The sequence below is a fragment of the Pelodiscus sinensis genome, chromosome 2, assembly GCF_052426305.1.
Source record: "Pelodiscus sinensis isolate ZL-2025 chromosome 2, ASM5242630v1, whole genome shotgun sequence".
Lineage (NCBI taxonomy): Eukaryota > Metazoa > Chordata > Testudines > Trionychidae > Pelodiscus > Pelodiscus sinensis.
The window spans coordinates 234,065,816-234,081,910 of record NC_143053.1 but is presented as its reverse complement, the minus strand read 5'-3'; the positions used below and the strand labels follow the sequence as shown (position 1 = coordinate 234,081,910).

General features: G+C 37.3%; 1 protein-coding gene across 13 annotated transcripts in view; it reads left to right on the top strand.

Annotated features, from left to right (window-relative positions):
- The window catches only part of PARD3 (par-3 family cell polarity regulator), a 683,059-nt gene that overhangs the window by 405,046 nt on the left and 261,918 nt on the right, over window positions 1-16,095 (top strand). For all 13 annotated transcript variants that reach the window (XM_075922689.2, XM_075922683.2, XM_075922685.2 and 10 more), the window contains 3 exons: window positions 3,562-3,687; window positions 5,071-5,453; window positions 13,215-13,354. In XM_075922689.2, the coding sequence (XP_075778804.2) occupies window positions 3,562-3,687; window positions 5,071-5,453; window positions 13,215-13,354 (649 nt within the window). The remainder of the gene's footprint in view (window positions 1-3,561; window positions 3,688-5,070; window positions 5,454-13,214; window positions 13,355-16,095) is intronic.

Here is a 16,095-nt window from a genome sequence, read left to right as displayed (position 1 = left end):
CGGAAGAATGACTTCTCGTGTCTTGCTCACAACATACCTGTTAATGCATCTCAGAATCATGTTTGCTTTCTTTGCAACAGCTTCACACTGCTGACTCATATTCAACTTGTGGTCCACTATAACCCCTAGATCCCTTTCTGCTGTACTCCTTCCCAGACAGTCACTTTCCATTCTGTATGTATGAAACTGATTGTTCCTTCCTAAGTGGAGCACTTTGCATTTGTCTTTATTAAACTTCATCCTATTTACCTCAGACCATTTCTCCAATTTGTCCAGGTCATTTTGAATTATGACCCTATCCTCCAGAGCAGTCGCAACCCCTCCCAGCTCGGTATCATCTGCAAACTTAGTAAGCGTACTTTCAATACCAATATCTAAATCATTGATGAAGATATTGAACAGAACCGGTCCCAAAACAGACCCCTGCGGAACCCTACTTGTTATGCCTTTCCAGCAGGATTGTGAACCATTAATAACTACTCTCTGAGTACGGTTATCCAGCCAGTTATGCGCCCACCTTATAGTAGCCCCATCTAAGTTGTATTTACCTAGTTTATTGATAAGAATATCACGCGAGACCATATCAAACGCCTTACTAAAGTATAGGTATACCACATCCACCGCTTTTCCCTTATCCACAAAACTCGTTATCCTATTAAAGAAAGCTATCAGATTGGTTTGACATGATTTGTTCTTTAAAAATCACCTTGCCACTTTCCAAGTATTTACAGATGATTTCCTTAATTACTTGCTCCATTATTTTCCCTGGCACAGAAGTTAAACTAACTGGTCTGTAGTTTCCTGAGTTGTTCCTATTTCCGTTTTTATAGATGTGCACTATATTTGCCCTTTTCCAGTCCTCTGGAATCTCTCCTGTCTCCCATGATTTTCCAAAGATGATAGCTAGAGGCTCAGATACCTCCTCTATCAGCTCCTTGAGTATTCTAGGATGCATTTCATCAGACCCTGGTGACTTGCAGGCATCTACATTTTCTAGGTGATTTTTAACTTGTTCTTTTTTTTATTTTACCTTCTAAAACTACCCCCTTCCCACTAGCATTCACTATGTTAGGTGTTCCTTCAGACTTCTCGGTGAAGACCAAAACAAAGAAGTCATTGAGCATCTCTGCCATTTCCAAGTTTCCTGTTACTGTTTCTCCCTCCTCACTGTCCATTGGGCCTACCTTCTCCTTGGTTTTCCTCTTGCTTCTAATGTACAGGCAGTCCCTGAGTTACGCGGATCCGACTTATGTCGGCTCCGCAGTTACGAACGGGGCTTTTCTCGCCCCGGAGGACGGGAGCAGCAGGACGCCCAGATGCGCCGCGGTCCGCCGCCCCCGTTCTCTGGGGCGAGAAAAGCTGCTCCCCGTCTCCCTGGTCTGCAGGGAGATGGGGAGCAAAGCCTTAGTTCTAAATAAATAATTGCTTTAAGGTGTCTGGACACTGTCTTAACCACTGTTCTTGTAGGGAAGAGAGCTACAGAGTCTAAGCCTAAGTCAGACCTGCTGAGACAACTTCTAAGTAAAATATAAAGCAATACAACCAGTGCTAGGGAATTGCAGCTCAGGTTCCTAGCTTAAATCTGGAGAGCCATGTGATTCTACCTGAAGCCATGTGATGACTAGAGGCTCCAGTCCAGAATGGGGAATGCACTTAACAAGACCAAGAGATACCAGAAGTGCAGGACACTGATAAATGACATTTAGAGAATATTCTATATGTGTTCTTAGCAGAACAGAATGAATTACATTTTAATGGTTTGTTCAATAGTTCACTGTTTTTGTCACCTGTTTTCTGCTGATAAATACACACTTTGCCCATTATCTTCATGTGTTTGTAGTCCTCCACACCATAGCATTTTACCACCTCTAGAATATTTAAAAATAGAAATAGCAGTAATGCACATCTTCTCTCGGTTGCACTTTTAGGAGACATAGTACGATTAGTTTGTAAGGGGAGATAGTTTTGTTTGCATGTGTCTGTGTGGATGTGAAGAATTTATACAGGGAAAGCTAAATTACAGACATTACCTTTGCCTTTCTGCCTCATTCAGTAAGGTACTCAGTGTGTACATAACTTTAAGCATTAAAGGAATTTTATTAAAAATCACTGGGCAGCTTCATATGCTTCTAAGTATGCATTCTGCATACATTTGTCAGTGGTTTTCAACTAATATACCATCATGGATTAGATATAGCTGGGTGATGTGGGCCACATGCACACAATTTGTATACTGCCTATATGGCCCGGAGGATGTCATGGGCTGCAGCTATGTACTGGTTGGGTGATAAGTGGCCTATAGCATATGGGTTCAGAACCACTGGTTCTGTCCCTTTGGCATGCTGAAATTAATGTGGTGGGGCTTTTTGAAAGACACACACACACACACACACACACACATATGAAATATGCTGGATTGTCAGTCCTGTTTTTTATTCATTGCCCTGTTACAATGTCACACCCGTGCCCTGAAGGGGCACCTTTAATAATGAGAGGATAGTTTTGGGGTGGAGAATCGCAGTGTGGATGGCTTGGGCCCCCAGTGCAATACAGACTAGACATTGGTAACCATCTCATAGCGTACAGGCCATCAGATGGCAATTATTTTCCTTCTCCAGCTCATCTGAAGAAGCGTGTTTTGCCCATGAAAGTTCATGATACTATATATAGAACGTTCATGGGCAAAACCCATATATATATATATATATATATATATATATATATATATATATATTTGTTAGTCTCTAAGGTGCCATAGGACTATTTGTTTTTAAAGTTACAGATCAACACAGCTACCCCTCTGAGACAATCGAGACTAGGGTTGACTTGCTTATGTCAGGGTAAATTGTCTACTTAAAAATCACACTTCTGTCTGCAGTATCCCCGCTTACTGTTTTACAAGTCACAATAAATAGATTTCTGTCACTCAAAGAAATCATAGAATGTTGGCTTTATTTTTAGTTGGCTTACTCAGGATGTATTTTGCCCAACTTGATGGTTCCTAAATCTTCTACTTATCTCTTCATTCTAGGCTTGTCTTTTATCAAGTATATCATCATTTTCCACCCAAGCAGTAGTAGTACTAATGGCCAAGGACTTCTGTATTAACTGGAAGCATTGAAGTGCGAATTAAACTTCTGTGCCCTTATCTCCAGTTGCCTTACTGAGAAGATGCAGGCAATTGTCATCGTGTTGCTTTTTGGAGCCAAATGTACAAGATTCACAAATCCAGGCTTTGTGCATCAGCCTACTCTGATGTCAACTGAATTGTACTGAGTTGCTTGAATTTTAAAGATAGACCATATTATATATTTTTATTTCAAAAATGTAATGCACCGGTGGTCTTTGTTTTATGTAAGGGTGGATCCCAATGCAGGTAATGTTTGTAAGTGATTTGGAACCTTGATAGCCTGCTCCAAAAGAGCTGTTTCTTTAGTTTAGTAATACTGCTTTAAGCACAGAGCAGGCATAGTGATTATCATGAAAGCATATTAAATCAGGAGGACATTATGTACTGAGGAAATATTAGATGTGTAATCATTTGTAATCTTAATGTTCTAGAACCCTGGGATTATTAGTAAAACGACTAGAGAAAGGTGGAAAAGCTGAACAAGAAAACCTTTTTCATGAGAATGATTGTATTGTCAGGATTAACGATGGAGACCTTCGGAATAGGAGATTTGAACAGTAAGTGCATTTAGTGTACAGCTTTTTGCTTTTTAAACCTTCAACCACTGCATATTGCAGTAATTTGTGGAAATAAAACATTTTCTCTTTATTACAGAGTGAAGAAATAGTTTGCAGTTTTAGAATATATATATTTTTAATGAGTCAAGATACAAAATTACTGTTGACTGCCATTAGAATTTATTATGTGACTTTTCAATAGTCTGATAAATTATGCCTTGTTTCTTAAACATTGAGGGTCCATTTTTTTCTTCCTGATGGTAAACTGAACTTGGTTTTATTTTGAAATGTCAGTCATGGTTCTGGTTTTTATACATTTACAATACTTCATGCTACACATATAAGGGCAACAAGTATTTTTATGTGTGTGAAATCTAAAGATGCTGTAAACAGAGTAGATGAAGGTTCCCTGGAATATGTATTTTGGCAAATACATGACCACAGTTTTGTGAGAAGTACATTTTCTTTCAATATGTAGTATAGTGTCAATTAAAGGAAAGATGTCTTAAGCTGACAGTTGTTCATTCATTACTATTTGTAATGAATTCGTTTCCATTAGTCTTAACCAGAAGTGGAACATCATTATGCAGAAGTATGGCTAAAAAAATCCCTGTCCTGGACAACTTGTGTTCTAAGGGAATGATCAAAAACCTGTTGACATCAATGAAAAGACAAGATTCTCATTGAACTGAGTGAGACTACTAATGCACAGAAAGTTAGATATTTGATTAAGTTTTTGCAAGACTGGTGCCTAAGAAGAGAAACTCACATACAAAGGGGTATATGCGTATACCTATATACCAGTTTATATTTTGACTTCCTATTATCTGCTGAACAATATATTTTCAAAAAAGGCTTTGAGGAGGGACTGGGTCACAGTCCTTGTCATCTGCTTCAGGGACATATGAATGGGAAAAGGGCAGAGAGAAATGTTGGAAGAAGTTGCAATAAAAACCATATTAGTTTCAAACATGACTGCAATTTTTGTTAGTCTCTAAGGTGCCACAGGACTACTCATTGTTTTCACTGCAATTATTGTATTTAAAGTTACTGATAATTATTTAATAAGCCTAAAAGAAAAATGATAAATCTTTAGAATTATTGTTAAAGTTGCCACTGCAATATGCAGTATATACTAAGTTTTAATATACATTTAACATATATTTACTTTGTAAGTATTTTTCAGCTGTACTGTGTGGCTCTACTGAAATAAACCTTAGCAAAAAGCAGCCATGGTAGACTAATGAACAAATTTAGATTTTTTTCATTTGTTTCAGCAGTATGTCATCTCATGTTGCTTAATTAACATCAGTAATTATGCTTGTAATATCTTGTAGTCTGCCAGTCTTAATTTGTTAATTTTGTATTCATTCTGAAACCTAGAGCACAGCATATGTTTCGTCAAGCCATGCGTTCGCCAATCATTTGGTTCCATGTGGTTCCTGCATCAAATAAAGAGCAGTATGAACAATTATCCCAAAGTGAGAAGAACATGTACTATTCCAACCGGTTTAGCCCTGATTCTCAGTATATCGACAACAAGAGTATTAACAATGCTGGACTTCACACATTACAAAGAATATCTAGAATGAGTAACCAGACAGATCAAACAGACTCTTACTCACAGCTACCTCATACTGTGAATTCATCAGGGAAACCACCATCTGGCCTGGCTCCATCACCTCAAAAAGTTCTTACCTCCAATGCTAACAGTGGTTATAACACCAAAAAGATAGGGAAGAGACTTAATATACAACTGAGAAAAGGTAAGGAGCATGCTTCTGAAATAGTTTATATTGTGTAATATATGTGCATTGCTCTCATGTTCTCACTGTACATGAAAGCTAATGTAGTATAAGCAATCTGTTGACTTGAGTTTGAGTATTATTCATGAATGATGAAGATGTGCAAATTAAGTGAGTTATTCCAAATAATAAAGCCATTATGCCATAGCATTCCATCATGCATTCTAAATATATACGGCATATATATTACAAAGTTATTTTTAAACATTTTAAAGCATACGAAATCATATTATTAGAAAGTCTTTTTTTGTACTTTCCAGACTATTAAAGCCAGCTGTCTTTGTTAGTATAAGTACTATTGAAACGAGTCTAATAGAAGAGGAAAATGTAATTTGTAAATATCTTTTAAAAGTCCAGAAATTACAGTATTCTGTATCTTAAAAACTTCATGACTTAAGTTTAATATCTCATCTCTGCCTTCAAGGAAAATAAGTGTTGCATAGCCAGCTGAAATTTTGAGAATTTCCTCTTTCTAATGGTATTAAGCTCTTGTTTCTTTCTTTGAAGGGCTGTGATATGTTCAGTCTAGAACACTGATATATTAAGCTATAATATACTAATGTAAATATATGACTGAGCCTTGGGATCCTCTAATTTGAGTTTGATGATAATCCAGTTTTGAAGGAAAGAAAATATTTTATTTGCTTGTGTTCCTGCATATGCTTATATGGTAATGTGTCCGGTGTGTGCATATATCTACCTAGGTGTGTGCATGTAGAGACACGAAGTGGGAGACATAATACCAAAAGAAAGTTCGTCCACTAAAATGTATTTTTTCACCTATGTTGTCTTTCACAAAATCCGGAACTGACAAGATTGCAACAACACTCTATTTTTAAAGAGAGGGGATTTATATAGCATTTACCACTGGAAAGTCAGCATTTGCGAAGTTACCACTCAGTTATTTCTGAGATTCTACAGTTATTTCATTAAACTGTTGTGTGTCAGATGCCACTATGTAGTAACTCTTGGCAAATTATGACTTTCTAATGATGATGCAAGCCACAGTCTTTGGGGTTAAAGCAAGCGAGTTCAAGTATAAAAAAATGGCATTGGAAATTATATAGCAAACAACCCACCACTATGACAGAATATACTGTTTCTACTCATTCTGTTTTATGTTGCCTTCATGTAAAAAGTTATTTGTTTATCATTATATTTTTGTTACTTAATAAGAATAATTTTCTTTAAAGGAGCTAAAGACAGAGTATATTGAAGTATAGAGATTTACTGTGGCTTCATAAATACAGGATAGCAATTTTCATTCTAAATGTGCACCGTCTTTTTTGTGAACTTCGCATGAACTACCAGATTGCTTGTTTCTAGTTACTGAATTTTAAGCTCTACAAACTTGGATGACATAAGGCTGAATTGACAGTTTGCTTCTGTTGTTGATGCTCCTTCAGAAATACTTAAGGCCATCAGCTTAGACAACTTGGTTGGAAAAACGTTATTGGCTGAGTAAGGAATCACTGTACTTACAAAATATGCCCCCAGACATTACACTGATTTCACCAATTTTTCCTCTTTAATGGAATGGATAAATAGGAAGCCTATGAAAGTATCACTGGGGCATACTATGCAACATCTAATTTTCTCAGCTAGGGGTGAAAATACGTATTTTTCACATAACTTGTAAACATCAACAGTAATTATAATGAATTACATGAATGTTGGCTGGAGGAAATAATTATTTTGTCACAAATCAATCTTGATGTCAAAGTTGCTGAAACTGCGGTATGCAGCTCACTTCCTGGTACCCTGAAGAGATCTGGTTGATCATATAGTGCCAACTCTTTCCCTCCCATTCCATCTATGAATACTATATTAGGTACAAGGAGAAATAGAGTAAATCTTTTCCTAATATAATTTAGTCATTTAAGCAGCTGCTATAGATGCTGAGATCATGAATGGGAGGGAGAGGTGGATGACGAGATGAGAAAGGGTAGGTGCCACTAGGCAACCTGTCTAAGAACACGATCCATGCTATTAAAATGTTTTCTTTGGCCACCCCTTCTTTCCACCTCCCTCCTTTCTAAGGAATCCTGTTTAATGCATTTTCAGAAAAAATCAGTTTTATTTCTAACAAATTGTTTTTAGAAGAGAAATTTATAAGATTGTCTTATAAAGACAGTATGAATCAAATTGTAAGCACAGTAATTTAGCATGCTTCATTTTAGGCATGTTAACCTACTATAGAATGCATGCATACTGAAAGGATTCCTCATTATTAATTCGTCAATATCCACTGTAGATGGATGCTGCTTCTTCCCATCTTGATTTTCGTTTGACTAGTTTGAAAACGCAAATGTAGAGCAACAAATGTAGCAAAGTGCTTAAGTGTACCCCCAAGTAGTTTATTATGAATATGAGTGAAGTAGGGACATTGATTGTCTCTGATTATTTCTAATGAAGGATGTTGTAGTAAGAGGTTTTATAGAAATCTAACAAATGCATGTTCTTTGCTGCTAACAGACAGCTGTTATTTAACCAATTAATGTTGTTAGATTAAAAAATTCCTTATGGAGTGTGCATTAACACTTACACATATGTAAGGCTTTTTCTTGAAATTCACTTCTGATTTCATGAATGTAGTCTGGGTGATGATTAGAATGGGTGAATTGACTTTTTAACATACAGAGACCTTTATTAAAACTGTGTTTTTACACATTGTGTGAGCTGTGTCAAATAAAATGACATACTAGGACCTGTAGTACTTGCCTCCATAATTATGATTTCTTAATATTTATTGCCATTTTGGCATTTTCAAATAACCTGATATTTCATAGGCATTAGCTGCTTAATAAAGTCAGAAGAGAAGGTCAGTAATATGTTTCAGTCAATGCAGAATGTTTGTTGGCTTTTTTAAATGAAAATTGATATCTATTTATCTTTTCTTAAAGGTCAGGCCCTGAACTTTTAGCATACAGATATAGGGGTTATTGCTGTTATTCTAATACTATTGAGGTATTCATGGCAGTCACTCATCATAGTTTGTACAAGTTAAGACAACATGAGTAATGACAACTGGCTTCTATTTTTTATTTACCTTTTACAGTGTGTCATAATTTACAATAAACCTAACCGAGAAATAAAATACAGAAAATTCCCCCCACATGGCAAGTAAAGAGAATAACACCACTTACACAACATCCAAAATCAGGCCAAATTTTGGTCTCAAATACACCAGCAGAGACCCAAATTAACTCCTTTTGATAAAACTACTCTGGATTTAAGCTGAGAAAAATCTGGCCCGACAGTTATAAATAATGTACCAGCAAAAATGATGATTCCAGGAGTCTCATTCCTCATGTGTTCATTAGCTTATAACATTTAGTTCAGTAGTCCCTAAAGTATTCGAAGGACTGCTTTCAGTCAGGCTTCACTTCACTCAGATTTCAAATACATTAATCTGGAAACAACATGGAGTATTTCAAGACTGCGGTAGAGTAGAATGACTTCACATCACTGGAGGAAAATACCATTGTTTGTTAAATGTATTAACATTTACTGCATCGGTTCATTTTGGATTGAAATATTTGTGTAAATATAGTGTATATAATACTTATAATATTTAATAAAATGTTAAACAGAAAATCTTCTACGTAACTGGACATGGAGATGGCAATAAACTCTTCAGTATTAGTTTCCCAAGCTGTTTATGAATTAAGCATGTAAAGACAGTCTTTCAGAAAATAAAAACAATTAGCCAGAAGTCAGAGGTTCTGTAATTTTATTATGATATTATAGCAAAAATGGAAATGCAGCTCATCTCATCTATTTTATCTGATAGGTTTGGCCAAGTAATTTGTTAGATTTTCTAGTATGAATTGCACAAGTTTACATTTTTTTGCTTTGGGGCCATATCCTGAAGCCCATTCTAGCATGGATTTTAATCTGTCTTTACTCATGCAAAATTCCATTGCACACTAGATAAGGAGAAAAGTAAAGATTTCAGACTGTGACCCTGAATTAGTTACAGCATGTGGAGCTTGCACCTGATATGATTAAAGTGTAAAGTCTGCTAACCATTTTTCATGATAACTTCCTGTTTTCACAGATACTTTTCTGCGATAGTCACCTTTTGGGCTGAAGTTGTCCATGCCAGGAGTAATGTTTTCAAAAGTGATTTAGGATACTATGTCCTATAAAATGTTTTACCTCAAATGTGAGGTGAAAGTGAAAGGAAATTACTTCAGCCATTTTTGAGTTACTGGGGAGAGGTGTTGCCAACACCATTTTCCACTAGTCAGGAAAGCAAGTGTGACCATTGCTTTTAATAGAGATGCAGTGAATATGTCTGAACTTTAAAACTGGAATGATCATAGAACTTATTTAGAAGAGTATTCTTTGGTAAGGGGGGAGTGATGCTTGAGATCATTTTGTGCATGAAGTTATTCTAATTGTGCATGCACAGTTCTGTAAATAAACACTTCTTGGAGAACATCTAAAATTGTTTTGATTGTCTTAATGAAACTTATTTTTGTGGCATTGCAACATAAATTCACCTTGCTTGGTTCTTCAAGTGTAGTATAGACTTAACAAATCACACTTGACAATATAGAATGCTCATGACTGATGAAATAACTAACCCATCTATCCTGAAAATGGTTTCAAAGAGGAGAAATACCATGGACATGAAGAAGCCCATTTCTCTACGTTGCATGCTGTAATCGTTGCCATACAATGTGTGGCACTTGATTTTTTTTTTTTTAAGAATGTCCCCATATGTTTTATGTGTTTAAGAACTGGACTTGCAATTGATTTCCCCCAGCTATTTGCCTCTTTGTCCTATTAGCCTTAATATTTAGGGAGTGGCAGATTGTATTCTGGTCAGATCTAATATTGCAGACTGTCCTAGTACAACCCACTACCCCCAAGAGAAGTCCATTCTCTGTCTATGGCACAGATGGAACAAGATATGGCTTGCAGGCCGGATTTGGCCCACCAAGCTGTATGATTTGGCCTGCCCTGCTGCACTCCCTCCTCCAGGCTAATTGAGACTTGAGGGTGGGGAGTGCATGAAGTCATTCGCTGTTCAAAGCAGCTGGCGGCTCCCATGAGGCCTTATAGCTTATGACTGTGTGTGCTCAGGTTTGTACAAATTGCCCCAATGCAGAGGAAGCTGGATTTGCCAGAAGAGTTCCATCACTGATGTTGCCAAGCGGCTTTTTTTACTGGCTACAGATACTGTGTGCTTATTGTGGTTCACATACAATATGAGGATAAGAGTAGATGCCTCATTGCCCTTACAGATTATGCGAGGGGTGGGGGCGTCAAATACACTCATTTTAAATTCTAGCTCCTCCTGTTTCCTCTGAGACTTCTGGACTGTGGCTATACATGCAGCAGGACTCCTTCCCCCCACTTCATTTAGCACAGTTGTTCATCCAATTTCCGGCAGGAAGTGGGAAAGGGCAGACACCTACTGAGAGAGAGCAAGGCCTCCTCAGTAGTGTCTTGTGTCCGGGCAATACTTTCTCCCACAATGGCACACTGGTATCTGACATAGGCCATGGAGACCACACTTTTTTCATACCAGACAACCTTAAAGAGACTGGCACATGACACTACGGATACTGCTTACCACCAGGGGGCTGATCCTAGGAAAAATGGAAAGTTAACCCCTACTTCATAGGGAGGCAACAAAAACTTAGTAGCATACCAAGCAGGTTTCTGCCATTCTTATACCAACTTTCCAGGTCATAGTAAAGGCTAATCCATGTTCAGAAAGGGATTTTTATTACAGTATATATTCAGTCATACAGTATATGTAATTATTCATTTTTTCCCCTTTGAATTTTATTAGCTCCCCTCCTCCCAGTAAACAAACTCCCAGAGAAACAGAAAGTTGACGCTGCTGTTGCCTGTTTCAGTTGAGAATGCTGCTTGGAGCAATTATTCGTGACTAACATACTTGTCCAATTAATGGCCCTCTTTGAATTTATCATTGATCTTGCTGCTTGTCATCCCATGGGTAACTTGACTCTAGAATGCTTATTCAGCATCGTACATGAGATAGAAAGGAAGCTCCAGCTTGTCAAGAAAGCTGCTGATGTTATCAAGAGAAGCTTGAGAATTTGAATTACACAAATCAGTAGGGTAATTTCTAAATGCCTCATTAATTTCAGTATCATTAAGTTTAATTTGATCATATTTGGAGACAGCAGCTACAGAGGGAGACACAGATTCTGCCCTCATTTAGTAACTTATCCATGTCCTGACTTTGTCTTTAGAATCCTATAAATGATTAGCTTGAAGCTTGCAAAGCTTAACTTAAATGGAAGATTATCAGGTATATATTCTAAGGGTCAGTCCCAACTGTCCTTGATGCAACCTCTTAAAAAAATGAGGTTGAGGGTCAGTGGGTGTGAGAATCAAAATGGCTTGTGCTGACAATAAGGGGGCTAATAAGTCAAGAGAATGTGTTGTATATTTTCTTCTTCAGCTCCCTTCCCATTCTCACTCTGTGTTTTATCTGTGTGTCCATTTTTGTTATTCCTTTGAAAGTAGCTACTGCGCGCTTTTTTTTAAAAAATAAACTTTTCAGAGGTACCACTGGAGTCAACCATATATTTGCACAGTTCCTTCATAAATAATACTATGATGAACAATTTTACTCCCTAAGAACTAAATATGTTTAGTATCTTTCAGCAGCAGGAGGGGTATTGATTCTCCCAGGTCACCTAAGTAATTCACATTTCTGCTGAGACATATGTAGCATGGATAACTGAACCAATTATATTGGCACAGGGGAAAAATAGGCATAAAATCTGGGGCTGCTGTTGCTGCTGGCTCCAGGCCCCAGTGTGAGGGTTACAGCTGATGCTGGCTATGACCTCAATGTGAAGGCTACAAGTTCTACTGTTTGCTCCCAGCCCCAGTGCTAGGGCAGCAGGCTGCGGGCGGGTGCTGCTCCTAAGCAGCAATTACCCATTACTCGGTAAGCATCACTCAGTTGCCCATTCATATCCCTAAGCTCGACAGCATTGAAGGCTTAGACAGTATCACTAACTTTTTTAGAGGTATCACCATATGTGTTGAACACAATGTGAAATAGCATGGAACCCTGTGGTAGCCCACATGAGAGAGGCTTCAGGGTGAATGAACAATTGATAATACATTGTGAGGCCTCACCAAGTGGAAAGAATGGAAGCACTGAACTGTGATTCCATCCATCACTGCCAGAGACCATAGATGAGTTGACAAAACCTCCTGGTCAAGAGTATCAGACTGCTGACATTGCTAAAAGAGTCATTGTAGAAGGAAAGTAGATTATTGACCAGTAAAATCAGTGAACTCTTTGTACTAAATCAAGGACAAAATCCAGACTGACAAGGAAGAAAGAAGTGAAGTGATGCCATATCTGCTTTGTCCTACTTTCATCTCATTTATCTTAATCAAAAGTGGAAGGTTGGAGATATGACAATGAGCAGAATATTTCCAGTAGAAAGGTTTTGGGATTAAGAACTCAATAATCATTTGTGCCAGAATATTGGGGCCCTATGTTTCAAATTTGTTATTTCCAGGAATTATGTTTTTGTACATTTCTACGAAGCATTGTTGTATAATATTTTGTACAAGGCTTTTGTGTATAATTACCGCAAACAAAAAATATTGGCAACAGATTAACTTGTTTTGCTTGGTAGACTCAGTAGGGACTATAATTAAATGAATGTCCACATCTCAGACAAACGATCATGCTTTATATTATTTATGCAGGTACAGAAGGCTTGGGATTTAGCATCACTTCAAGAGATGTGCCAATTGGTGGCTCAGCTCCAATTTATGTGAAAAACATCCTTCCAAGAGGTGCAGCTATTCAAGATGGGAGATTAAAGGCTGGAGACCGACTTATTGAGGTGATGATACCTTGTATGCTATTAATTGTAGTTCAAAAGGCATTCTCTGTATTTTTTGTCATAAATTAGTGTATTAGTTTATTTCCAATATGATTTAAATTATTTTATCCCAGGAAATTACTTGTCCCATTTTTTGCCTTCTCAGTGTAACAAATTTAGGGCTGTATAATTGCAACAAGGCACATAATTAAAAGAAGGGGACCCAGCCATGTTAAGAGTAATGATTTTACAAAACTAATTTCTTTGTGTAAAATCATAGAATCCTAGGACTGGATCGGACTTGAGAGGTCCTGTAGTTTAGTATCCTGCACGCATAGCAAGACTTAAGTATTTTCTGGATTATCCTTGTCAGATGTTTGTCTAACCTGTTAAAAAGTTCCAATGATGGAGATCCCACAACCTCTATAAGCAGACTGTCCAGTGATTAACCACCATGACAGTTAGGAAGTTTTTCCAAATGTCCAATCTAATTTACCTTTGCAGCAATGTAAGCCTATAGCTTCTTGTCCTATACTCAGAAACTAAAGAGAACAATATTTCTCCCTCCACCTTATAACAATATTTTCTGTAGTTAAATCACTATTATTACTTTACATAATTAAGAAAAAAATTGTTCTTTTAAAATATAGTATATTTTTCATGTTTATTTTTTCTACTGGCAAAACGCCATAGTGTTGGGTCTCAGACATTGCAAGGGATTGTTTATATGTTCAAGAGAAGAACAATTCTGATAAAAGTTGGCTTTCTCAACTGATGGGAATGGAAGTACAGTAAGTAGTTAAGTACTAGTAAAAGGTAAAATGTCATTTTGTAATTTGCACTGAGTATACTACACACCATGAAGGGAATTTAATTTTAGATTCATAGAACACTAGAACCTGAAGGGACGTCGAGAGATCATTGAGTTCAATCCACTGCCTTCATAGAAGGCCAAGCAAGGTTGTTTCTTATCCTATCATGAGAGGCCAAGGAGAACAATTTTTCTCCCTCCTCCTTGTACCACCTTTTAGATACTTGAAAACTGCTATCATGTCCCCTCCGAGTCTTTTCCTTTCTAAACTAAACAAGCCCAGTTCTTTCAGTCTTCCCTCATAGCTCATGTTCTCTAGACCTTTAATCATTTTTGTTGCTCTTCTTTGGACTTTCTCCAATTTTTCCACATCTTTCTTGAAAAGAAAGAGTAGAGCGGAAGAAAGACTTCTCGTTTCTTCCTCACAACACTTTTATTAATGCATCCAGAACCATGTTTGCTTTTTTGCAACAGTGTTACGTTGTTGAATCATATTTAGCTTATGGTCCACTATGACCCCTACATCCCTTTACGCAGTACTCCTTCCTAGACAATCACTTCCAATTCTGTATGAATGAAACTGTTCCTTCCTATGTGGAATACTTTGCATTAGTCTTTATTAAACTTCATCCTATTTACCTCAGACCATTTCTCTATTTGTCCAGATCATTCTGAATCATGACCCTATCCTCCAAAGCAGTTGCAACCCCTCCCTAGCTTGGTATCATCTGCAAACTTAATAATCATATTCTCTATGCCATCATCTAAATCTTAGGGTACATATAGACTACTCTAGAGTTTCGAAAGAGGATATTCAAGTTCCGTGGGAATTTGCATATCTTCTTCCGATCTCCCTTTCGAAAGCAGAGCTTTCGAAAGCGAAAGGAGTTCAGACATGGCTTTTTCAGCAAATCCCCCACCCTTTGTTGAAAAACCGCTTTTCCTCAAAAAATGAGGTTTACGTGTCTTTTCAACAAAGGGGGGGGAGGGTTGCTGAAAAAGCCGTGTTTAAACTACTTTTGCTTTTGAAAGCTCTGCTTTGGAAAGTGAGATCGGAAGAAGATACGTAAATTCCCGTGGAATTTGCATATCCTCTTCCAACACACTAGCATAGTCTAAATGAGTCCTTAGAGTCCCAATTCTCTGGACAGGCATCTCTTTTTCTCCACCTCTGTTGACAGCATTGCCAGTAGTAGCCCGTAACCTCCATACATTCCCTGCCCATTCCCATACTTGGATCCACTATATGCATGCCTTATGAATTCAAAGGACTAGAGGGCATTGCCTACTTTTCTGTGTAAAACAATTTGTTTTCCCTCAAAGTTACTGGAAGGGGAATAAAATCAGTCTTGAAGACTTAACGCCTGTCTGTTGCTTTTTTCAGGTTTGTAAGGACTGCATTTATAATTAATGACAAAGGCTTCGAGAGCCTGCCATAAGTGTTCATTTATGGTTCCTAAAATACAAATGAATTAGAGGAAAAAAACCACAATTGAAGGAACAGTGAAGGCCAGAGAGACAATTTTAAGAAAAAGAGTTAAAAAAAAAAAAGAGCATCACAGGTAGAGCATCATTAGAGATGAGGAATAACAGAGTAAAAAGAGCAAATCAAAACATATATTTGTTGTGTGATAGAAAAGTCATATAAAAATAAACACCAGTTACCCTTTTGGATTTACCTACAAAATTCCCTGTTCTGCATCCTCCTTCCCATGCAGATGAGATCATTGTAGTGTCATATTGCTTCAAGCTGGAGATTCACATTCTGTCACTTTACGATGTTGAGCATAAGTAAGATGTTCTGGTGTCAGTCAGCTCAAGCCAATTTTTATTTTAAATATGGGTTCAGATTTGTCTCTGATGTAACTCCATTTCACTAACTCTATTAATTGCATTGGGGGATGGATTTTGGTTTAATACCTTTTATTTAGATTAATTGCCACTTGAATTA